Source organism: Pristis pectinata, chromosome 5 (assembly GCF_009764475.1).
Source record: "Pristis pectinata isolate sPriPec2 chromosome 5, sPriPec2.1.pri, whole genome shotgun sequence".
NCBI classification, from domain to species: Eukaryota; Metazoa; Chordata; class Chondrichthyes; order Rhinopristiformes; family Pristidae; genus Pristis; species Pristis pectinata.
Window position 1 is genome coordinate 37,259,038 of NC_067409.1, and position 27,352 is coordinate 37,286,389.

Consider the following 27,352-nt stretch of genomic DNA (forward strand, 5'->3'; position numbering starts at 1 on the left):
ATCTTCAATACAGATCAAACCAAAGCAATGTCCCCAACATTGATCCTGGGGAATGCTACTATTTACCCTCTTCCAGTCCGATAAACTATCGTTCACACAGCCCCTGTTGTCTGTTAATTAGCCAACTTCATATTCATGCTATCAATGTGCCTCAGTGAGATCACCTCTCATTCTCTTAAACTCCAGTAATTATAGGCTGATCTTGTTCAATATTTCCTCAAAGGACAACACCCTCACTCTATGTATGAATCTAGGTTTCAATAACTTCAGGGATCAAGACCAAAACTACGCACATTGCTGCAGAAGAAATCTCACTAAAACCTTGTACAATCTCACCAGGATTCCCTTACTTTTATACACCAGTGCTGTTGTCTTCTTCACTGCTTTGATACACTCTTCTAATTTACTTTGAGGCAGAACCAATTTATACTCCTGGGTAGCAGGAGCTCTACTGGCCAAAAAGAAGAATGCCTTAAGAGGCAAAAAAAATCAGTGATTTGGAAATGCAAAGAAACAGCAAAGAGAGTCAAAACGTAAAAAAGCAGAGAAAACATGGGAAAATAGAAGCAGGAATGGTTTACTTGGCCCTTTGAGTCAGCTCTATCATAGCTGATCTGTCTTGCACTGTCCACATCTTTTGATTCTCTTAATATCATAGCCTATCATCTATCTAAATACCATTATTTCTGCTATCTTCCTATACCCCTTAATGACTGTTGCATCTAGAAATTTATCAGTCTCCTACTTAAATTTATTCAGCAATTTGGCCTCTGCAGATCTCTGTGGTAATGAATTCCACAGGTTCACCATCCTCTTAGTGAAGCAATTTCTCCTCATTTCAGTCTTAAATGTCTTAGCCCATATCGTAAGACCGTGAACCTCGCTCTCAATTCCCCAACCTAGGGAAACACCCTCCTCACATCCAGTCTCTGTACCTTGCCAGAAATTTGTAAGTTTCAATGAGATCCCCTCTCACTCTTCTTAACTCTAGTGAATACAAACCTAGTTGACTCAATCTCTCCTCATATAGCAGTCCTGACATCCTAGGAATCAGTCTTGTGGACCTTTGTTGCCTTCGTTGGCAAGGAGACCAAAGCAGAGAGAAAATGTTTCTAAAAGGGAGCATGAAAAGACCAAAGAGTATAAAAATAAATACAAAATGGTGAGAATCTAGAAAAAAAAGAGGGTGATCAGGAGCAATGCGAGTCCCTTAAAAATTAATACGAGTGATACTGTAAATGAAAATAGTGGACATATTAAGTGATTACTTTGTATCATTGATTCCAGTAAATGAAGATGACAATATCCAGAAAATACCTGGAAAACTAGTATTGAAATAGGGACAGAGCCAAATGACACTAATAAAAACAATAAAGAGTGACAAATCCCCAGGCCAGAAAGCAATAAAATTCTGGTGAGAACTGAAGTAGTTGAGAACACTGATAATACTCAAAGAATAGGTTTTCTTGATTCAGAACAGTCCAATTAGATAGGAAAACTGTGCATGTTATGGCTGTTTAAGTAAGTTACCAGAGAGAAACCAAGGGATTGCAGACCAACTGGTCTTATATCTGTTGTCAAGTAATTAACAGAGTCTATAAATAATAACAGATTGACTAGACACCTTGAAAGTATTTTAATTGATTAGAGAAGCCAGCATGGATTTGTAAAGAGTAAAATCCAGTTTTCACATCTGTAGCTTTCTTCCTGTTCTACTGAAGGGTTACGATCTTGAAAAATTATTTTTGTTTCTCTCTTCACAGCTGAAACTCTTCTTTACTCCATCGCAGGGGCACTGGAGGTTGTGAGCATTCAGTAAATGTGATCTCAAAGGCATCAACAAATATAACATGGAGGAATCACCATTAAAATTAAAATTTAAAGGGTCAGATGATGGAGAATATTGTTAGTGGGACAAATGAACAGAGTGTGAAGGAGTGCAGAGGGCAGAGCGCTGACTAAGTATGAGAGGATGACAATGAGGTACAACACAGACTGACGAAACTAAGAGGAAACAAGGTTACTTTGTTTTAGCAGGTTTCCAAAACAATTGCAGCCAGATCACCAAGGTGCTCAAGAGCAGATCTCCAGACAAAACGATTGCTTGACAGTAGTAGCAAAAATCATTGAGGATTAAGGCAAATTTTGATTATTAACTGTGAGTTAAGAGCTACTTCCATACTCTGTAATGTACTGATACAAATACAGGAGCACTTCTTGGAAACAATGATAAATATGAAAACTAAAATAGAAAATGCTAGTGTCACGAACCAGCAACAAAAGAAACACACTGAGCATGATTCAGTGTTAAAAACTATTTTATTAATCACTACTATTGATAATACGTAAAATAAAAGTAAAAATGTTAGTATGTTAGAATTCAAGAATGTTAAACCTCGAACGTTAACCCCAAAACTAAACTCTTCGTGTGTGTGTGTGACAAAGTCCAAAACTCCCAGTTCCTGAATGGTTCTTAAAGTTCAGTTCCGCAAGCCATAAGGTGAAACATGAGCAAGGGCTTCTTCAACAACCACCGTTGTCTGAAGATAAGATGTAGATGTAGAAAAACATAGAGAGAGTACATACGAAATCCAAATGTTCCATGATGGAACCCAAACGACACTTCAGTGTTTACTCGGTAGTGACTTCCTCACCCCGAAAAGCATCCGAACCGTGGTCGTCCACACACAAATACCTGTTTCCTTCTACAGGTCAGCAACAAAGTGAACTCCACCGGATTACTTCCAACTTCCATACATGGATTTCAGTGGCAAACACAGTTATTGTTTCTCATCCATCGATAGAGAAAACAAGCAGGCTGGTGTCTCTCTCCCTTCTCTCTCTCTCTTTCTTCTTCTTCTGACTTCTTCAACAACGTCATTACGTCCTTTATCTTCTATTGACGTAAGCACGCCCCACACACACATACACACACACTCTCTATCTTAAAGGGACTTTCACTGAGTCCATAACACTAGAAATATTGCTTCTATATTAGAGTTCCAGCATCTGGAAACTTTACTTTGGTCTATTTATTATTCTACATTTAATGTTTTAGAAACCTGCAGAGAATAATTTTAAACCGGAGCAGCAAAATGATGAAATGCCAGTCCAACATGGATACAGCCCTCCTCGCCAGGAGGTGCTGCCTCAAGTAGAAGGCATCTATCATCAAGGACCCCCACCATCCAGGTCATGACCTCTCCTTGCTGCTACCATCAGGCAAGAAGTACAGAAACCTGAAGTCCCATACCACCAGGTTCAGGAACAGCTGCTTTCCTACAACCATAAGGTTCTTGAACCAGCCTGCACAACCCTAACCCCACCTCAACAATGGAACACTACAGACCACCTCTTGCACAACCATGAACTTGTCTCTGATTGTTTCTTTATGTTTTGCACTAGGGTCTTGTTTTTTGCTCAGTCTTTTTTTTTCTCTCTCTCTTCACTGTCTCGTACAATTTATGTATAATTTATATTCTGTGTGTTGTCTATACCTACACGCCGGTGATTCTGCTGCAAGCAAGTTTTCCATTGTACCTGGACCTCACTGTGCTTGTGTACATGACAATAAACTCGACTTGTCCTGACTTGACTTGAATCACTGTTTGATTTCCATTGAAATCCCAGCATTCCATCCCATTAAGTTTCCAAGGAGATCATTCATTTCTCATGACAAATGTGACCTGGATTTAAAAAAATGTGAGTGAACTGCCTTCTGTTTACCATGTTAAATGAAGTAAATACCAAGCATTTAAATAAATGAAAACCATCTTCCTAAGTTGTGTGATGTCAGGGACTCCACCAGTATAAACACTGGTCGGTCCACATCTGAACTTGATGTAGCTAACCAACACACCTGCTGCTGCCATCCTGTCTGTCTCCTCCATTCCCACAATCTAAGGGAATTCCTTGTGATAAACAGAAAAATGTGTGCTGGCACACATACAAGTTTGTTTTTAAATGTCACTTCTTTTATATTTATTTAACTCTACCTTGACCTGAACCGGAAAGAATGAGATTCTGGAAAAGTCTCATTGCAACCACTTAGCTGTGACATAGATGGGAGAGGGAGGCGATGAAATGCTGGCAGTTTCTTCACTGCATTTTTGATATCACATTTCAATCCAACACCACTGATGAAACTGTTCAGAACATACAGACAGACAGACAGCCCCCCCCACACACACACACACACAAACACACACAGAAAGACAGACAGACACACACATAGACAGACAAACACACACAGACTGACACAGACACACACAGAGATAGACAAACACACACACACATATTCACACAGATGGACAGACAGACAGATACACACACACACACACACACACACAGACACACACATACACACAGACAGGCAGACACACAGAGACAGACAGACAGACAGACAGACAGACAGACACACACACACACACACACACACACCATGGTTTGATTGGCTGGAACAAACTCATTTGAACAGTCACATCTAGTTTACAGTGTGATGCTCCAATGTAAGCATCATTAGCTTACATTCATTAGTGGGATGTGGCGCACCAACAAGGCTCATCCCTAAATGCCTGAGAGAAGATGGTGTTGGGCTACCAGACTGAGCTGCTGCAATCCTCATGGCAATAATGAAGCAATGATGATATGTTGCTAAGTCAAGATATAGTCATAGAGCTGTTCAGTTCAGAAAAGGGCCCTTCAGCCCATCATATCCATGCTGACTTTTTTGCCCATCTACACTAATTTCATTTGCCCACATTAGGACTGGATCCTTTCATGCATTGACAGTTTAAGTGTCTGTCTAAATACCTCTTAAACATAGTAATTGTACCTGATTCCACCTCTTCCAACAGGACATATCAACCACTCTCTGAATAAAACACCTTCCCCTCTAATCCCCTTTAAAACTCCTATCTCTCACCTTAAACCTATGTCCTCTAGTTTCTGATAGCCCTACCATGGAGAAAAGATCTTGACTACCCTATCTATGCCTCTCATAATTTTGTACACTCCTGTTGGGTTACACTTCAGCCTTCTTTGCTCCAGGTAACCAAGCCTAGCCAATCCAATCGCTCCCAAACTAAAGTCCTCCAATCCAGACAACATCTTGGTGAATCTCCACTACACTCCTTCCAATGCAATCACATCCTTCCTATAATGTGGCCACCAGAACTGCACACAATAGTGTGGCCTAACTAGCGTTTAGTAAAATTGTAACATCCCAACTCTTGTATTCTGTGCCCTGACTATGAAGGCAAGCAGGCCATATGCCTTCTTCACCATCCTATGTTGCCACTTTCAGTGAAATATTGACATGAACCCCAATGTTCATAGGACCCTACCATTTACTGTATAGGTCCTGCCCTAGTTGACCAACCAAAATGCATCACTTCCCACTTGTCAGGATAAATTCTGTGTGTCAACAATCCACCCAACTTTCCACCTGATCTATATCCTGCTGTACCCTTAAATAATCTTCCTTGCTATCCACAACACCACCAATTTTTGTGTCATATGCAAACTTACTAACCATACTTCCTACATTCACATCCAAGTCATTAACATATATCACAAACGCAAAGGACCCATCATCAATCCCTGTGGTACACTACTAGTCACAGACTTCCAACCAGAAAAGCATGTTTCCACTACCATCCTCTGTCTCCTATCACCAAGTCAATTTTGAATTCAATTAACCAGCTCGCCTTAGATCCCATGTGCCTTAACCTTCTGGACCAGCCTCCTATGCGGATCCTTGTCAAACACCTCACAAAAGTCCATATAGGCAACATTTACCACCCTAGCTTCATCAACCTCCTTTGCTACAGTCTCAAAAATCTCAATGAAATTAATGATAAGCTATCTTTATTAGTCACATGTACATTGAAACACACAGTGAAATGCATCTTTTGGGTGCAGCCCGCAACTGTCGCCACACTTCTGGCACCAACATAACATGCCCACAACTTCCTAACCCCTACGTCTTTGGAATGTGGGAGGAAACCAGAGCACCCGGAGGAAACCCACGCAGACACGGGGAGAACGTACAAACTCCTTACAGACAGTGGCCAGAATTGAACCTGGTTGCTGGCACTGTAAAGCGTTATGCTAACCGCTACCCTCATACAAAGCCATGCTGACTGTCTGGCACTTTTGGGGCACAAATGTCAATTGTTACTTATCAGCCTGCGCCTAAATGTTTTCTCGATCTTGCCACATGCAGACATGGACTGCTTCACTGCTGAGGAGTTGTAAATGGAACTGATTATTGTGGAATCATGGGGCTAGAAAGACTGACTTCTGACCATCTTTCTTGGAGAGAGGTATGACTCCAACCTCTGGAGTGTTTTCCTCTGGTGACCCACTGACTTCTGTTTTACCAGGGCACCCTGATGCCACACTCAGGCAAAAGAAAAGTCAGAGTCACCAGAGGAGGGTGCACCTAGATACTACGTTCTAGGTAAAGGAAAACAACTAGAGCTAACAGAAGTGCCCAAGCATCAGGATAGAAACCAACTGAGCATCACCAGTGCAGTGCCTGCAGCAACCATTGTAGCCACTTGCCAAGGTTCAAAGGACCAGCCTTAGGCAGCACCCAAAACCACAGAGGAGGCACAAGAGACAGCAGATGCTGGAATCTGGAGCAACAAACAATCTGCTGGAGGAACTGCATCAGGGTTTTGACCCAAAGTGCCAACAATTCTTTTCCTCCCACTGACGTTGCTCAACCTGCTGAGTTCCTCCAGCAGATTATTTGTTGTCCCAAACTGCTTTGCACCTACCGCTGCTTTGCTTTGCTATCTACACTTCATTCTGCATTCTGTTATTTTACCTTGTACTACTTCAATGCACTGTGTAATGAATTGATCTGTATGGACAGTGTGCAAGACAAGTTTTTCACTGTACCTCGGTACAAGTGACAATAATAAATGAATTTACCAAAGGACGCCATCTCCATGGCCCTACACTCATCTCCGGAGCAACTGGACAGTAAAGACACCTACATTAGACGATTATCTATTGACTACAGCTCTGCCTTCAATACTATAATTCCAAGCAAACTCATCTTTAAACTCCAAGATCTGGGGCTCAACACCTCCCTTTGCAACTGGATCCTTGACTTCCTGACCAACAGATCGCAATCAGTGAGGATAGGCAGCAACACCTCGCCACAATTATTCTCGACACTGGTGCCCCACAAGACTGCATCCTCAGCCCCTTACTCCACTGCCTATGCACTCAGGACTGCATGGCCAGATTCTGCTCTAACTCCATCTACATGATTGCAGATGCAACCACTGTAGTGGGCCATATCATAAATAACAATGACTCAGAGTACAGGAAGGAGATAGAGAGCTTAGTAAGATGGTGTCATGACAATAAGCTTTCCCTCAATATCAGCAAAACAAAAGAGCTGGTCATTGGCTTCAGGGAGCTGGGTGGTGCACAAACCCCTGTTTACATCAATGGTGCTGAGGTCGAGAGGATTGAGAGCTTCAAGTTCCAAGGAGTGAACATCACCAATAGCCTGCCCTGGTCCAACCACGTAGATGCCACGGCCAAGAAAGCTCACTGGTGCCTCTACTTACTCAGGAGGCTAAAGAAATTTGGCATGTCCCCCTTGAACCTCACCAATTTTTATCAATGCACCAGAGAAACCATCCTATCCAGATGCATCACAGCTTGGTATGGCAACCGCTCAGCCCGAGACCGCAAGAAACTGCAGAGAGTTGTGGGCACAGCTCAGCACATCACGGAAACCAGCCTTCCCTCCATGGACTCTGTCTTCACTTCTCGCTGCCTCAGTAAAGCAGCCAGCATGATCAAAGCCCCCACCCACCCCGGACTTTCTCTCTTCTCCCCCCTCCCATTGGACAGAAGATACAAAAGCCTGAAAGCACATACCACCAGGCTCAAGGACAGCTTCTATCCCACTGTTATAACACTATTGAACGGTCCCCTAGTACGAAAAGTTGGACTCTTGACCTCACAATCTACCTTGTTATGACCTTGCACCTTATTGTTTACCTGCACTGCACTTTCTCTGTAACTGTAACACTTCATTCTGCATTCTGTTATTGTTTTACCTTGTACTACTTCAATGCACTGTGTAACGAATTGATCTGTATGGATGGTGTGCAAGACAAGTTTTTCACTGTACCTCGGTACAAATGACAATAGTAAATTAATTTACCAATTTACCCACAGAGCATGTTTTTAGTTTAACACAGTGTGATGCTACCAGTCCAGGCTAGATTAGAGGAGGAGCAGCCGAGAGAATGAAAGATTCTCAATGTAAAGGAGGTTCAAGTTGGATAAAGGATTGCAAGCTAATGTGATCGTGGGCAATGAGCTGTGTGGCGCCCATTGGCTAGAAAGCAAGGGTCATCAGGAATTTTTTTGGCATCAAACCAGTGTAACTTGGGGCATATCTCTCAACAAAGCAACCAAGCATTCAGCATGCCAAGGCTGTCCCTGGTCAAATGAAGTGGAACTGCTACACGGTTGTTCTTCTCAATCATCTCTTTCTGGATCTTTCTGAGCTCACACGTGTTGTCTTGTACTGCTTGTTTATCTAGCTCATAGAGACATAAAAAAGTTGGGGCAGAAGTAGGCCATTGGGCTCTTCGAGCTTGCTCCACCATTCAACATAATCATGTTAATCATCCACTTTCCAGTCATCAGGAACACCCTCCCTGCATGTAGTCTGTCTAGTCTTGTTATAATTTTATATGCTTCAATGATATCCCTCTTATTCCTCTAAACACCAGTTAATGTAGGTGCAATTGATCCAATCTCCCTTCATACGTCAGTCCTATCATCAGTCTAATGAATCTTCACAGTACTCCATCCATGGTAAAAACATTCTTCTTCAGGTCATCCCTTAGCCCCTTGCATTCCAGTGAGAATAACCCAGCCTATCCAATTTCTCCTTATAACTACAGCCCTCCTTTCCAAGCAACATCCTGGTGAATCTGTTGTGTACTCTCTCTGTTGCTACCACATCTTTCCTGTAGTGTAGTGACCAGAACTGTATGCAATACTCCAAGAATGGTCTAACCAATGTTTTGTACAGCTGCAACATGAAGTCCCAACTCCTATAGTCAATGCCTCAGCCAATGAATGCAAGCAAACCAGAAACCTTCTTCACTACCCAATCCACCTGTGTCACCAATTTCAACACGCTATGGACTTGCACCCCAAAATGTCTCTGTATATCACCGCCCCAAAGGTCCCTACCTTTTACTCTATAATGTGCTACCAGAATTTGACAGTTCACAATTCAGATAATAATTTGTCTTCCTGCTTTTAGAACCAAAGTGTGTAACCACACATTTATCCATGTTGAACTCAATTAGAGTGTATTTGCTCATTCACTCAACTTGTGTAAATCACATTGGAGCCCCTTTGCATCCTCTTCATGGGTCAATCCTCCACCCCCACACACCCAATTTTGTGTAATTTGCGAACTTCAGGACGTTACATTTTGTTTCCTCATTAGATCATTGTGAAGAGCTGCAGCCAAAGCCAGGGGCCCCAAGTGCAGTACCCCATTAGTCACTGCCTGCAAGCTGGAAAAAACACAGTTTATTCCTGTTCTGTTTCCTGCCTGCCAACCAATCTCAATCCATGGAGACACTGCAGCTGCTGGAGTCTGGAGCAACAAACAATCTGCTGGAGGAACTCAGTGGATCAAGCAGCATCTGTGGGAGGAACGGAACTGTTGACGCTTTGGGTTGAAACCGTGCATCAGGACTCACTAAAACATCAGCAATTCCCTTCCTCCCGCAGATGATGCTCGACCTGTTGAGTTCCTCCAGCAGATTGTTTGAATCACAATCCATGCCAGAATATACGTGACTTGATTTTACACACTAACTTCTTTTCTGTGATCTTATCAAAAGCCTTCTGAAAGTCCAAATACGCAACCTCCCCTGCTTTTCCTTTATCTGTTTAACTGGTTACATCCTCAGAAATCTCCAGGAGACTTGCTAAGCATGATTTCCCTTTCATAAACCCATGCTGAGTTTGTACAATCCAGTGAATGTTTTCCAAGTGTTCTGTTATTACATCTTTTATAATAGCTTCTAGCATTTTCCACACTGCTGATGCTAGGCTTATTGGTCTGTAATTCCTTATTCTTTTTTGTCTTCTTCATTTTCTTAATCAACAGTGGAGTTACATTTGCCACCCTCCAATCTTTGGGAACTGCTCCAGAGTCGAAAGGATTTCAGAAGATGACCAGCGGTGCACCCAATATTTCCAGAGCCATTTTCATTTTTGGGAAATAGATTGTCAGCCCCCAAGCACTAGTTCTTTATCAATACTTAGTTCCTTCAGTTTCTCCTTCCCTCTAGACCCTTGGTTCCAAACATATCTGGAAGGTTATTTGCACTTGTGAAGACAAAACCAAAGTATATATTTAATTGCTCTGCCATTTCTTTGTTCCCATCATAACTTCCCCCATTTCTGAATGTAGGGGACCTGCCTTTGTCTTCACTAACCCCACCTACCAAAGTAATTGTTGCATTCTGGCTGTGACACAGCATCTGAATCACTAAGTATTTCAGCTGGCAGAAAATTATGTTCTGCGACTATTACAAGGACATGTGCAAAGAGTCTTTGCTAGAAGCCAGTGCTGAAATTGTCACAAACAATGCAGAAATCAGTGTTCAGAAACAGAACCAAATGTGCTGATGGTGTGATGCCAGATGGGCAGCAACAGCAAAACCTCAGAATACCAATGCAGAAGGGAAACACTCACAAGGGACTTAAATGGCTTTAAATAAATTCCTACAGGAATTTAAAGCATTCTAACAGTATGCATTCAACCAAAATGCAGCACTGTACAAACAATTTCTGAAGTGGAAACGATGGAATCAAAAGTGTCAATGATGGTAGGTAGAAGTGCCACAACGTAACCTTGTTGAAACCTGTCCTGTGTGCGTTGAGCATTCCCTGCAATTCTGAATGTTCTGCATTAACTCAGAATGTCTGCTGCATTGACAAACAGTCTTAGAAAAACAAATGAAATGTGAAGAGCTCAACACAAAAGCTTCAATCATCTTTTGAGTACCTCCAGTCATTGTGCTCTGAATAATGTCAGAATAATTTTCCCTCAGGCACTTACGAGAAAAATATTCAAAACATGATAAACTTTAAGGTTTTGTGGAGGAATTTACTGACAAAAGGTTCGCTTAACTGATTAATGCAAGTTCTTATATGCTTCTTCTGAGGCCTTTCATTTGATAAAGGCAAGAGATTCTTGACAAGTTGGATAGATACTTAAAATCATAAAATGCTGGAAATACTTAATAGGCTAGGAAGGTGTGGAGATAGAAACCTGTGGTCAGCTGAAACACTGTTATTGGTGGCATAATTGGTACATGTGTTTTATTACATAAAGTGGATGAACCAAGCTTTGTCAGCAGAGGAGTAGATCATAAGAGCAGGGGAATACTACTGCACTGGTTGGATTTTATGAAGGACCTTGAGCTAGGTCTTGAACATTCCACTTTAAAGATGATATGCTGGCATTGGAAAAGGTTCAGGACTGATTAACTAGGATACTCATTACAAAGGAATTTATCTATAGAGACGGGATAAACTCATATTGTATTCTCCAAAGATAAAAATGCTAAGGATTAAGCTGATTGGCATGACTGAAGCAATAAGGATATTGACAAGACAGTCAGGGAATGATGTACTGGATTTTGAAACTGTAGAATATGCTGCTTCGACTCAACAGCAAAGCCTAGAGTAGAGTTAATGTTTACTATGGAGGGAAACAGAGAAAATAAAGATGAGACACAAAGGACTGCAGATGCTGGAATCTAGATGAAAAACACTATGATACTGGAGGAACTCAGCAGGCCAGGCAGCATCTGTGGAAAAAAGCTTTTCTCCACGGATGTTGCCTGGCCTGCTGAGTTTCTCCAGCATCATGGAGAAAATATGGATAATTGGGAAGATTGGGTAATACTGTAGTTGTTAGAAAATTGAAATAAAACAGAAATTGCTGGAAAAACCCAGCCAGGAAGGAAGAATTTGCAAGCGTGTCATTTATTACTATCAAACATACCCTCTCTCTTCCCTCCCCTTCCCCTCCCCCACTCAGTTCCATTTGACTAATCTTTCCTCTGCCTTATCTGTTTCCATCTCTCACATATCAGAGTCCCCGCTCCCCCTTCCCCATCTGGCTCCATCTGCCCACCACCCCCCACCCCCCTTCTAATCTGGTTCCACTCATCACCTACCAACACCGTCTCACCCCTCCCTCTCACTTCTATATACTGGCTATCTTCCCTCTACACTCTCAGTCCTGTGCAGGGTTTCGACCCCAAACATCAAATATCCTTTTGCCTCCACAGATACTGCTTGACCCGCTAATTTCTTCAAGCAATTTATTTTTTGCTCTTTTGATATCATGGAATTGAAACAATGTGGCACATTATTATTCATGATCACAGTGATATATGTATCATATATCTATCTGTAAAATATCTTCTGTTGACAGATATTTTACGTCAACACATTAAAAGATGTGTTATCACATCAAATCTACAGGTGTGATGAATGGACTTCAGCAAGATTGGTTTGGATTCACACCTTAATAAATGGTAAACAGATTGGTCATGCAATGTTGGATTTTTTTTGGTCAATTTAGTTCACAAAAGGTGAATAAATGAAAGGAACAGAAATCAGTCTAAGTTGAGATTTCTATCCAATTTTAACTTTTCCTGTCTTGAGAAAAGCCGGGGGAAAAACATTAATGCCTTTGGGATTTCCCTAGCCCCTTTGAAGTCTGTCTGCATGAAGCCAAAGTTAATTAGGTGATTAAGGAAGGAGCAACAGAGTGCCAGTGACTAACTGCCAATAATTCCTCTTGAAACAGCTAGCCACAGCTACAGGGATACGGCTACTGTCTCAGAAAATATGCTGGGACAAGTCAAAAATAAAACCAGAAGGAAAAACTACTTCAGTTTCTGAGGATTAGTTACGATAAGGAAATTGAGAAGAAACTCCAACATCTCATGACAATATAACCATGGTGGCTATGAAGGTTTGTCACCAGCTGACCCTTCTACATTGGTCACCATGATAACATTATTTCTTGAAATGTGATATCTGAGGTGTAAATAATAGGAGATGTGGTGTCAGTAATGTCACATATGCTTTTCATAGATTTACCACACAATGCAAGCCCATAAGATAGCTTTCACTGAAGTAAAAGAAGCTAGGCTACTTTAATTTTGTAGAGAAATTTAAGGATGCTTCTGCAACTCTCTTGTTTGACATTTCTTTTGACTGACATTTGGTTACTCATAATTCAGAATTCAACAGCAATGAAAGGCAGCTATAGGTCTATTGAGGCCACTCCACAAACTGATTGTGTTTTATTGCACTAATGTCTTGTTCTACACAGTGTTTTTACACTGTCTTGTATAATCTATGTATAATTCATGTTCTGTGTGCTGTCTGAATCTACATGCCTGTGATGCTGCTGCAAGCATGTTTTCATTGTACCTGTACCTCACTGTACTTGTCCATATGACAATAAGCTTCTCTTGGCTTGACTGGGATTACAAAATTAGGGTGCTGTCAAATGCAAAAGCTGTCCTGTATTCTTTTACTAATCTTTTGAATACAACAAGGATGTCAGACACCACATGGTATTTAAATCAGTGAATGAATACAAAGCGTAAATGATATTGAATACTGAAGGCCCCCTGCTGTACAGTGCTCTGTTCCAACAGAAACAATTTAGATAATGTGTTCACAATTATTACTTTAGATTCCCTCTGTTAATTGAACCACAATGTAACTGATTATTGTTCCATAGCTAACAATACCAAGGGATTTGCTACAATCACAGACTTCACAAACAGCATGCTTGTGGAAACATTTCTTGAGTGCAGAATTTAAGCAGAACATTGCACTTAGCATTTACTTGGAAGCACACTATTAGAAATTGGTATATAGGTGGTATTCACAAGTCTCTGTGGAGCCACAAATCATGAGTTGCAGGAAGCAGAATTACAGGGGCCTCTGCCTCTTGGTGATTATCTACAGACAAAATCTATGAACACTATACTTCACTGACAATGATGCAATGAGTATATTGGTGCAAGCATTGCCTAAGTTTCCATCTAGTTTGGATTTAGTCAAATATAATGGATTATTACTAATGAACTTTAGTTAATCAACTAATTTTTAAAGTCTTTGCTAAGGGCACATACTTGTCCTGGCAAATTAATAACCGTAATTTTTCCAGATGAACATTACCAGTAATGCAATATAATCATATCACTATTTGCAACTGTTAAGTGCAATTATCTATTTAACAAGAAGTGAGATTGCCAGTAGAAATCAGGTTAATGTCAGAGAATGTGGCCACATTTTTCTCATTCCACTCAACTACATTACTGATTGATATGTGCTTATAACTACAGACGTTAATCCTCTGAAATAACTTACACATTGCTGTTGCACATATAGTTTTCACTTTCATTCTCCTCCTCAGGATGAAACTATATTATGATAATTAATAAGATATTCACAATTCCTCAGAGGTGACTTTAACACACAGCTTTACATATGGCCCACAATATATCTTAGAATAGATTAAACTAAATAATAAATGTTTGTTCTCACCTGTTTCTGAAGGAACGTTTCACTGTAGTAGTTAATTATTGGTTTAAGATCTCTTGAAGGACGAGATTCATCCAAACTGTAATTTAAGCTCACAGTAATTGGTGTTAATTTATCTCGATATTCCTTTTCATCCTGAAAGAGATAAATAGAAACATTTAAATTGGCATAAATCTCACTAAGATTGGTGACAACTTCAATTTTCTTGTTTTTAAACAGCAATATGTAATATAAATATTAAAATAAATTTCAAACTGCACATTGCAATATGTAGAACATTGACCATTAATGGGTACTGTAGAATAGAATTCTTTGAAATATTATCGCTAATCCTTTCTGAGCAATAGCATGTCAAAGCCAAAATTTTCTGCTGCTGACATAGCTGAGACCCAAATCAGGTCTTATCTGACTCTGTACTTACGTGGACCCTATGAATGCAATTCTCCACAAGTAAATAGATAGCACAGTAATTAATGTTTATGAATTCTACATTTTAGAGGATGTACTGAATTAAAAGGAGTATTACAATTGGGTGAGAAAAATTCTGAAAGTTATTGGTGAGTCTTAAGTGGCATTTTACCTCTTCAACCGCATTTGAAAAGTTTTAAGTGACAGGATACTGATAAATCACAAACAAAATTGGAAGGAAAGGAAAGCCTGAGATACAGGCATGAGTTTGCCCGCACTGAGGAGCAGACAAGTATCCCACCCTCTGTTACATAGAAGCTAAAGTGGGGATGGCATTGCATGTGGTAATTATTATCAGAAGTGCTCTCTCTGTTCCTCTGCAGCAACACATCAGCAAGCCAGCATTACACCAGATGCAACAAAGTTTGGGCAAACAGCTGGATGTTCCAGCCAAAGATTAGAGGTAGTTGCTGGTGGTTTTAGCATGGCATAACATTACATTTGGCTCTGTACTAACATGGGTCCTATGAAGGCAAGTCTCCACAATTAATATGCAGTAAAATAGTTGGTAAATGCAGCTTGGTGTCCCTCACATGGGCTTTCATGCAGTGCCAACAAAGGAGGATTACTATCCAACATGATACATCAAGGAAGAATGTAATGCTATGGTTAATCAAGCATTCTTGCATATGACTTGCACCATTATGTCTACTACTCCAGTTTTCTTATGGAAGAATAGGGTCCAAAGGTCTGCCATTTCTCTTTACAGCAGGTTCCATTGGATGACATGGGCAATTCTTCATGAAGCCTGGGCTGCGGCTGAAACCTGAAAATCCATCACTTTGCCTTCTGGCAAAGGAACTTCCTCCCCAATTCCACCAATAAAACAAATGGCATGAAGGCTTATGTGCACCTTAGTCTAGCTGAGAAGAAGGAAACAGTCAAAAAATGACTGAATTAGTTTATTCACAATCCTAGATAAATTCTTCACACTGATTATTCCATGTGCTGAAAGAATGGGAAATAACAAAAGAGAGGATACCCCTTATATGAGTTGACTCACTGATCTTAGCCCTTGAAATATTATATAGTTCCAGCAGGCCACATTTCCACTCATTTTTTACTTGTAGCCCACTACATAATGATACTGTAACAGACAAATGGCTGCAGAAAACCCAAGCATCCCTTTTATAATAAATATAAGGCCATAAAAGTAACTTGTCCAGTCATTGTCACATCACTACAAACTGCCTCAAATCACTTCCTTTTTAATCTCATATCACCTTTACACGTGATCACATTTGTACATAATTGATGATGCTTACATACTCACAGAAGATCTTCTATAATCCATCATTATTAAAAGTCTGTCATTTTTGATGTAAAGCCAGACACTGTATGATACATACACATATAACCTACAAGCATTTACTATGTCCTTCTCAGTCTTGCCTACAATTTAGGAAGTTATTTCCTGCCAATACATTCTTGCATAATGAAAAGCTAATTTCCAGTATAAATGCTATGAGAAGTGAATTCCTGGTAAAAATGTGTCCGGCATATTAAAATATTTGCTTCATTGTTGCTTTGAACCATTTTATAATTCCATCCAAATTTACAAACTTACAATTTAACTTCTCCCTCGATAAGTCTAGGCTTGTACCATTTATTTATGTCCAGATGCATCACAAATAATTGAAAGATACATCTTTTGCAGCTTTAAGAATAAGTTGTTTTCAAAATGTATTTTTCTTTAGACTTGCCCACTCTCAGCACTCCAGCCACCAACCAAGGATAGAATGGCCAGGGACATGTGAAGGCTATTGAATAATACTGAAACACACAGAACTGCTTCTGTACTGACACACAAGGAATCAGTCTGCAATATCCATGGGTTCCCTTTAATGCTTCTAGTTCCCTTTAATGCTTAAATTTCATAGAAATTTAACAAAACCTGCCACGATTGTTCAAGTATTTACCCACAGAGCAGCTGAACTCTGATAGAGGCACGAGGGTTTTCAGTCACACTGTCTTTAAACAGGGCCAGAGGAAAAAAAAGCCAAACTGGTTACCACATCTCATGACGTGAAGTGGCTACTTCTGCAGATGCACGTGTGTAGCGCTGGGCAGGATCAGAGTAGTGCTCCTCATGATATGTAAAACCCATTAAAATGCATTGTCAGGGTTTACACATGCACAAATCTCCCATTGAGTACTCCTGATGCTTGGAATGCTCCCATTTTCCAAAGGCTAATTGTTGTAGCTGACGTTCTCTTGATCCCCACTTTTTGCTTCAGTTTGCATAGCTGAATATTAGTATTCAGAACTTAGGAAGAGGGAATCATAGATAGAGTCTTAGAGTTATACGGCACAGACACAGACCCTTCAGGCCTCCACATTCATCAAGTATCCATTTATGTTAATCCCATTTACCAGCACTTGATCCATTGCCTTCTAAATCTTGACAATTCAAGTCCTCATCGAGATACTTCTTAAATGTTGTTAATGTCAGGTAGTGTGTTCCAAACTCTAACCAGCCTCTGAATGAAAAAAATTCTTCCTTACATCCCCCCTAAACCTCTTAATTCTTACCTTAAACCCATGCCCTCTGGTTACAGATACCTCTGCTCTGGGGCTTGGAAATTTTGAAGTTTTTGAAGTTAGCATGACAAGCCACGCAAAGATGATTATATTCAGGAAGTTTTTTGTTGAATACGTGCAAGTCCATACAACTAAGCCCACTCTATGAGATACCAGGCAATAACCAAAGCCATGCAATCATATCCCCTACAAGCAGTCAATGTTCTCAGATAAAAAAAACCTTAAACCTTGGAGGAGTTTGTGTAGCTAAGCACCCAACCCCCCAAAAAAACTTGTGGCTGTACACTTTTTAAGTACTTACTGTAAGATAAACAACAAATTCCTGGTGGGTGGAGCGTTCCAGTTTGTTGAGGACTAACTGGAATGTGTGCTGTGGCTGGTGATAATTAAGGAATAGCGTTCTCTCAATTCCTCCTTTTTGCTTCAGTTTGTCTAGCTGAAGGTTAGCATTCAGAGCTTAGGAAAAGAAAAAAATTGGAAGTTTATGAATTAGCATCACAAACTACACAGAGAATATAATGTCATTATTCAGATATATGTTGAAAAAGCTTTCAGTTGAATAGGTTCAGATCCATTCAACAATGCATAAAGGCAAGGATAGGAGGTAGAAGACCTCAGATAAGGGTCTAGATAAGCTGTATTTATAAATCATGAGAATACAAGGTTTAATTTCTGTACTGTTGATTTGCTGCAGTACGTGTATCAGCATGTTCCAGACTTCAGAACCTGCACAATGCAGTGTTCAAGTACAAAATATACTCAAGGTCAGATGCTGGTTCTCTCAGACTCAGCAATAAGTTCAGGAATGGAGCCAGATCCTGGGCTGAAATGCCAGATACACTTCATGTCTAAACCTCAGCTTTGTGCCAACCACAGCTGGCGTGTCCAGCACTGCCCCACTTATTGCAATATGTTGCATTTGTGAAGCTGGCCCGTTTGTTCTTTTTTCCTTTTTCAACACAATATTAATATTTCTCATTTATGTAAGTATACATCAAAAATAAATGGATTGTTTCTAATTCTAAAAAAAAATTCTAAAATTTTAAAAGTTACTTACATATAATTCAACTGTTTCTGATACTTTCAGTGATACTTAGAGGTGGTGGGAAAGGTCTTTGACTGCAGGAGCTGTCAAAAGGCCATCAGTATGATGTGAGGGGCAAGACCACAGTTTGCGCCACCTGAGGCCTGGCTGCCAGTAGCAGATGGCTTCACCTTGCGAGACGGCCATGCAGCAAAGCCTCCAGAGCACTGGCATTGACCCCGCCACGAGAGGTAACTGTGACTGCAGGCACTGCTCAATGCACTCTGTACTAACTCAAAGTAACTGTACTGCGTAATGAATTGACCTGTACGATCTGTATACAAGACAAGTTTTTCACTGTACCATGGTACAAGTGACAATAATAAACCAATACCAATACCAAGAAGGCAAATGCCAGATCGAGCATAGTGAAACGGTGGCACCAGCAAATGTGTTTTTAACCATCAGTTTGTCCTGACTGAAACCAAAAGTGCAGCTTACACTGTGACTGGGTCAGATTTGCCCCTGCTGTTCAGTACGTGTACTTGTTCAGTGCTCACCTATTATGTTTGGAATGCCATGGCCTGACACAGCTGCAGAAACTTTCACAGTGAAACTGTAAATTGAAAGGGAGAATAAAGGTCAGTATACTTCTTTCCTCATATTATAACCCCTCTCTGTAGGAACTTCAATATGTGCAATTAGACTGCTGAACATTCCAGTAGTTTATTCTGAATACGCTGAGGACAAGTTGTTACATACTTATGATTAATGGAGCTTCCAGGCTAATGAACAGATTGGTCTATATTTTGTGGTAGAAATAACAATGAGACCATCAGTGTTCACTATTATTAAGGAGCAAATCAGAAACCAACCTCTGGCATCACCATGGAAATCAAAATCAATTTGTCCTGAGGTGGCCTGGTCCTTAAGAAGCTTCAGGTTAACTATCTCACCAAGAGGCAGCGTATTTAACTGCACAAAGGTCAAGGTATTTATGAGGTAGTTACCCACTCAACATGCCAGGAAAAGTTAAAGATGGTACAAAAAAAATAATTAATGGCCTGATGATTCAATTTCTGCAAAACAACATACCTACTTTTACAAGTATCCAAGAATCCACAAGTCTTTGAAGTTAGCAGGACAGGTGAAAAGGATGATTAAGACATGCTTGTCTACATTGGCCAACCATTGGAATGCAGAAGTAGGGAGCTCATGCTAAAACTATATAAAACTGGTGAGAACACAGCAAGAATACTGCATTCAGGTTTGGTCACATTGGAGAAAGGATGTGATAGCACTAGAGAGAATGGAGGGGAGATTTACAACAATGTTGCCAAGGCTGAAGTGTTATAGTTATGAAGAGAGACTATATAGGTTGAAGTTATTATATTTTTAAAGAAGGAGATTGGGGAGTTATTTAATTGAAGTGTCCAAAATTATGAACAAAGTGTGTAATGTGTTACATGGTCACAAGGGAATGCAGAAAGGTTTATACAAATTTTCTCTGCATGTGTATCTTAAATGGAATGTTTTACAAATGAGTGTAGTTGCAGTATCTTTCTTGGAAAAGAAAGCAGAGGCAATGTTGAAGCAGAGAAAGATTCAATGCAACAGAGAGAGACAGAGCTGGGCAGTGCAGATGTTTTGGTTTACTCCTGAAAAGATCCAGCGAAGATGCAACAGAAAGCATAACTTTTTATTCTGTGGAAAGAGAAACAAAGGTGTTTGACACAAAACTTTTCTCCTTCTACAGACGCTGCCTGATCCGCTGAGTATTTCCAGCATTTTTTGTTTTCATTTCAGACTTCCAGCATCTCCTGCTTTTCTGATTTTCAATGATCTTTTATTCTTCCATTGTTAAGAAGAAAGGGAATCTTGGAGCCAATATTCAGGGCACATTTTTTCAACTTCTATTTTTCTAATTTTCCTTTCTCCTTCATGCTATGCCTCATCTATAACCACATATGCAGCAAACTGTTTTGAGGTTTTTTTTTAAACCAGTTCTCATATGATTTAAATGACAGGATGCCTTCAGAAGTAGTATAGGATGATTGAACAATTTTGGCTTCCTTTCAATTTCAACTCTCCATCTGATAACCTGTTTCTTGGCAGCCAGATCAAGATCAGTAATCCACAGTAAGGAGAATCACAGCTATGAACTCAGACCTTTCTAGCACAATCAAAAAGATGATATTAATACATTGATGATTCATAATAATGTTGTCCTTACTTACTACAACACAGAAAGAGGCCATTCATCCCAGACCAACTTCTAGTACAGCAATCCCATCGGGCCCATTCCCCTCTCCTTATTTCCCCACAGGCCTACCATTTATTCTCTTTCACATGCCCATCAACTCTCTTTTGATTCTTTTCCCATTTCCAACACCAAGAAGTAATTTACAGTTACCAATTAAGTGAACAGTACTTTATTTGGGTTGGGGGGTGGGGGGAGGATGACCTGAGCATCTGGTGGAAACCAACAAGGCCACAAGGAGAACCAACAAATTCCAGGCAAACAACACTCATTAATCCAGGTTGCTGGAGTTGTAAGGCAATCGTGCTAGACTGCTATGCCACCATGACATTTGACATGCATGTAATTTAGTACTGCGTAATAGTTTGGATAGTTAAAAAGGTAAGCATCCCTGCTTCTTATTATATGCCGCACAATTCAGCTTTCAAATTATTCTAAGGAGCATGGTTTCAAGCACAAGAGATTAGGAAATTTGTCCCATAGTTGCAGAGCAACAGATTGAACAGGAAATGGTGATTAAATGCAAATGATGATGCATGTGCAATGGACTGCCTACAGATTTAGATACAATAGGGAAATGGAATGGTGTCAACCAAACATCTTTTGATAAAGACAAATCTAATAGTTAGATGGAGGCCACTCCAAGTATAGGTCAATCACACAAGGTTGAAATTGAGAAGGATTTTGGAAGGGTCATGGTGCATGCTTCAGTGAAGGCCCACTGCCAATATCACAAGATTCATGCGATCAAATAGAGCGCTTGGATGTATTGCCAAAATAAATAAATTTGAAAGAGGGAATACTGTCCTTTCTTTGTACAAGGTCGTATCTGGAGTACTGTGCCTAGCTTGGATCCCCTCACATGGTGGGCCTGTAATCAGTTCAAATTCAGGCTCACAAGATTAACAACTTGGTAACCAGGGCAGACTGAAGAGATCTGAGTCGCTTCACCTGACAGGAAGTTTGAGGAGATTTAATTGAGCTCTGAAAAATAATGGGATTAAATCCAAACAGGCTGTTAAAACTCTGTAGGTCAGAAGTAGTCATGAAATATATTTGGCAGTTAAGAATAAGGAAAATCCTAAATCATTCTACAAGTATATTAGGAGTAAGGGAGAAGCCAGGGAAAGAGCAGGTCCCCTTAGGGACCAAAAGGATAATCTATGTGTGGAGCCAGGGAATGTGGGAGACGTCCTAAATGAATATTTGTTAGCTATACTTATCAAGGAGAAGGCCATGGAAGACAGTGAGTTCAGAGAGGGATATGTTGATAGTATGGAGTATGTCAATATTAATAAGGTGGACGTGTTAGATACCTTGGAACACATAAGGATGGATAAATCCCAGGGCCAGATGAATTCTACCCTAGAATGCTATGGGAAACAAGGGAGGAGATTGCTGTGGGCCTAACTTAGATTTTTACATCTTCATTAGTCATAGCTGAGGTACCAGAAAACTGGAGGATATTTAATGTTGTTCCTTTATTTAAGATGGGGAGCAGGGATAATTCAGGTAACTACAGGCTGGTAAGCCTTACGTCAGTGGGGGGAAACTGGAGAACGTGCTAAGGGAAAAAGACCTGTCCAAAGATCTGTTAAGCTCTGTAATTATGCTCGCCTCTACCATTTCCTCTGGCAGCTCATTGCATATACCCACCACTATCTGTGCGAAAAACCTGCCCCTCATATTTCCTTTAAATATTTCCCCTCTCACCTTAAACCTGTGTCCTATAGTTCTAGACTCCCCAAGCCTGGGAAAAAGACTGATTATCTATGTCTCTCATAATTTTATATACTTTTATCAGGTCGCCCCTCAGCCTCTGTAGCTCCAGAGAAAACAATAAAAGTTTGTTCAACCTTTCTCTATAGCCAATACTCTCTAATCTGGGCAGTATCCTGACGAACATCTTCTGTACCCTCTCCACAACATTCCTGTAATGCAGCGACTAGAACTGCACACACCAAACTTTTATACGGCTGCAAGACGACTTCCCAAATTTTATACTCAATGCCTCGACAGATAAAGGCCAGTATACTATTTGCCTTCTTTACCATCCTATCTACTTGTGTTGCCACTTTCAGGGAACCATAGACTTGCACCCCAGGATCACTCTATACATCAGTGCTTCTAAGTGCCTGCCATTTGCAGTACATTTTTCTCTTACATTTGACCTCCCAAAGTGCAAAACCTCACAAGTGTCTGGATTAAATTCCATCTGTCATTTCTTCAGCCATTTTTCCAACTAATCCTTCTATATCCTTTAACACCCTTCCTCACTGTCCACAACTCCACCAATTTTCATACCATTTGCAAACTTACTAATCAGACTTCTACATTTTTGTCTAAATCATTTTTATATATTACAAACAACAGAGGTCCCTGCACTGATCCCTGTGGAATACCATTGGTCACAGTCCTCCAATCAGACTAAGACCCCTCCACCACTAATTTTGAATCCAATCTACCAAGCCTCCTTCCCATGTGCTTTATCTTCTGGATCAGCCTACCATGAGGGACCATGTTGAATGCTTTACTTAAGTCCATGTAGACAACATCCACTGGCCTACCCTCATCAATCATCTCCATCATCTCCTTAAAAAGCTCAATCAAGTTTGTAAAATATGACTTGCCCCACACAAAGTCATGCTGACTGTCCCTAATTAGACCATGGTTTTCCAAGTGCTCTTAAATCCTATCCCTAAGAATGCTCTCCGATAATTTTTCTACCACTGATGTCATGCTCACCAGCCTGTAATATCCTAATTTGTCCTTACTGCCCTTCTTAAACAAAGGAACAATGTTGTCCATTCTTCAGTCTTCTGGGACTTCGCCTGTGGCCCAAGAGGATATAAAGATCTGTATCAAGGTCCCAGATATCTCCTCTCTTGCCTCTCTCAATAACCTGGGATAGATCCTATCAGGCCCTGGGAACTTATCTACCTTAATGTTCTTCAAAATACCCAACACCCTGTTGTTCTTGATGTCAACATGCCCTAGAATATCAGCATACTCCTCCCTGATCTCACTATGCTCCATGTCCTTCTCCTTGGTGAATACTGATGCAAACTAATCACTTAGTTTCTCACCCACTTCCTCTCACAAAATCAATAACTTCACATCTTCCCCCATCATACTCCATGTTGCCCCCTCAGTTAACCACTTTACAAACTGTAAATCATCTGCCTTGATATATTCAGGAAATTTGGCTAAAGCTTACTCTGAGTCGCAGTGATCCCTGCAATCTGAACATGACCCATTTATCCTGACTCTATTTTCTATAAGTTGGGCACTTTCCTATCAATGCCACTATATTACCTCCAATCCCATGCACTCTTATCTTATGTGGTAAACCTTTAATGTTGCATCTAATTTAATGCCTTCTGGAAATCTAAATACACTGCATCAACTGGTTTCCACTTTATCCAACCCATTACCCAATCTCAAAGAACTCTGCCAAATTTGTCAAGCATAATTTTCCTTTCATAAAACCATGCTGACTCTCCTTAACTGTCCTGCTATTACCTCCTTAATAATGAATTCCAACATTTTCCTAGTGACCATCATTATCTAACTGGTCTATAGTTTCCTGTTTTCTATCTCCCTCCTATTTTGAATTGTGACATTACATTTGCAGTTTTTCTATCTTTTAGGACCACTCCAGAATCCAGAGAATTTTGGTAGATTGCAATCAAAGCATTCACTCCTCTGCAACCACTTCCTTTAAGACTCTAGGATACAGATTATCAGATCCAGAGATCCTTTCAGCATTTAGCCCCATTAGTTTGATTAGTACTTCTTTTTCTCATGATGGAGATTGCTTTAAGTTCATCCCCCCTCATAGGCATTTGATTATCTAGTATCTTGGGAATGTTTTCAGTGTCTTTGCAGTGAAGACTGATCCAAAATAATTATTTAGAATCCCTGCTATTTCTCTGTTTCCTATTATTAATTCACCAACATCATCCTCTAAGGAACCAAAATTTATTTTAGCTATTCTCTTCTTATTTTATATTCCTGAAGAAGCTCTCACTTTCTGTTTTTACATTATTTGTGAGTTTATTCTAATATTCTGTCTTCTTCTTCATCATTATAATTATCTTAGTCAACATTTGCTATCTTCCAATCCTCTGGTCTAACACTAATCTTCACAATATTGTGTGGCCTTTCTTTCATTTTTGATACCTGGGTTAATCACAGATGCTGTCTCCTTCTTGCAGAGCTTTTCTTTCTCACTTTGCTGAGATTTATGAAAAAACTCCTTAAATGTCTGCCGCTGCTGAAATACCATCTAACTCTTTAATGTATTTTTCAAATCCTCTTTAGCCCACTCTGTCTTCATACCACTGAACTAGCTTTTATTTAACTTTAGGAAATCAGTCTCAGACTCAATTTTCTTATCCTTAAACTGTTTTTGAAATTCTACCATGCTACAATCACTATTTAAATGGGATCCTTTATTTTGATATCATTAGTTAATCCAGTCTCATTACATAATACCAGATCCAAAATCAATCCTCCAGATTTATTCCTCAACATCTTACTCTGAATACATTCTATGAATTCATTCTCAAGGCTACCCCTGCGATTGTAATTTATCCAATCCAGATGATAGTTAAAATTGCCCATAATTATTGTGGAAACTTCCCTTTATCTCTCAATTTATGCCCTGTCCTGCAGCGTGGCTATTGTTAGACAGTCTAGAGGTTCAGAGGAAGTTAAGTGCTACATTAGCACAGGAATGAATAGGGATCTATGCTGTCAAAGGTGCAAGTATATGATTTGAATTTATTGTAACGTACGAACTTGTTGATAGAGCTCAACAGGGTAGCATCAGGGTGGATTTTTCCTGTCTTGAACTGGGGTGCCACAGTCTCAAAATAAGGGGTTGGTGTTTTAGGACTGAGAAATGGACACATTTCTTCACGCTGTGGTAAATCTGCGAAATTCAGAGGTCCATGGAATCTGTCATTAACTGTATTCAAATCAGAGACTGATAGACTTCTGGATGTTAAAATAATTAAGAAATATGGGAATGCAGGGAAGTAGAGGTAAGTAGAAGATCAGCCAGATCTTAATAAATGGTGGAGCAGGCACAAGGGGCTGAATGGCCTACCCTGCTCCTATTATGCATGTTCTTATGTAGTATACAGCATCACTCACTAAGGAACTATATTTTGTGCAGAAAGCATTGGTTGTACCCCTTGGTGGCACATGGCATGGAGTCTAAAAATAAAGATAATGTAAACCACAGATTTGAGGCTTAAAGCATAATTAAGGAATGGAAATCTGTTAACAACAAGGCATAACATGGTAGCAGTGGATCTGGTGAGTAATACTACATACCACATGAATGATGTGAATATTGAATTTAACTCTTTAAAAAAACTGAGCACTAAACTGTGGTGAATGCATGCACTGAATGTATAAAATTGGCTGTGATGACTGCACAGTTCCAGTGTGAGATGCCAGCATTACAGTCATAGAGTCATGCAGCATGGAACATCTATCAAGGATAATCCCACTTCCCAGCACTAGCCTGTGGCCTTCTATGCCATGCCATTTCAAGTGTTTATCTAAATACTGCTTGAATGCTGTGAGAGTCCCTACCTCCACCACCCCACAGGTAGTGAGTTCCAGATTTCAACCACCCTCTGGTGAAAAAAGTTTTTCAAATTCACTTTCAAATTCCATTCAAATGGATCTCCCAGCCCTTAGCTTAAACCTGTGCCCTCTGCTCATAGATCCCTCCGCTAAGGAAAAAAATTCTTGTTATCTATCCCATCAATGCCCCTCATCATTTTGTATACTTCTATCAAGTTCCTCCCTCATCCTCCACTGTTCCAAGGAAAACAAACCCAGGTTATCCAGTCTCTCCCCATAGCTGAAACGTTCTCGGTCTGGCAACATCCTGGTGAAATTCTTCAATACCTTCTCCAGTACAATCACGTTCTTCCTATAGTGTGGCAACCAGAACTTCACGGCCAAGAAAGCTCACCAGCACCTCTACTTCCTCAGGAGGCTAAAGAAATTTGACATGTCCCCTTTGACAATCACCAACTTTTATCGATGCACCATAGAAAGCATCCTATCTGGATGCATCATGGCTTGGTATGGCAACTGCTCTGCCCAGGACCGCAAGATACTGCAGAGAGTTGTGGACACAGCCCAGCGCATCACAGAAACCAGCCTCCCCTCCATGGACTCTGTCTATACCTCTCGCTGCCTTGGTGGAGCAGCCAGCATAATCAAAGGCCCCACACACCCGGGTCATTCTCTCTTCTCCCCTCTCCCATCAGGCAGAAGATACAGGAGTCTGAGAGCACGTACCACCAGGATCAAGGACACCTTCTATCCCACTGTGATAAGACTATTGAACAGCTCCCTTATACGATGAGATGGACTCT

General features: G+C 40.3%; 1 protein-coding gene across 1 annotated transcript in view; it reads right to left on the reverse strand.

Moving 5' to 3' along the window:
- Positions 1-27,352, reverse strand: part of itga8 (integrin, alpha 8) — a 213,215-nt gene that overhangs the window by 95,346 nt on the left and 90,517 nt on the right. The window contains exons 16-18 of the mRNA XM_052015654.1: positions 19,249-19,304; positions 17,966-18,120; positions 14,659-14,790 (exon numbers count right to left, since the gene is read on the reverse strand). Coding sequence (XP_051871614.1) covers positions 14,659-14,790; positions 17,966-18,120; positions 19,249-19,304 — 343 coding nt within the window. The remainder of the gene's footprint in view (positions 1-14,658; positions 14,791-17,965; positions 18,121-19,248; positions 19,305-27,352) is intronic.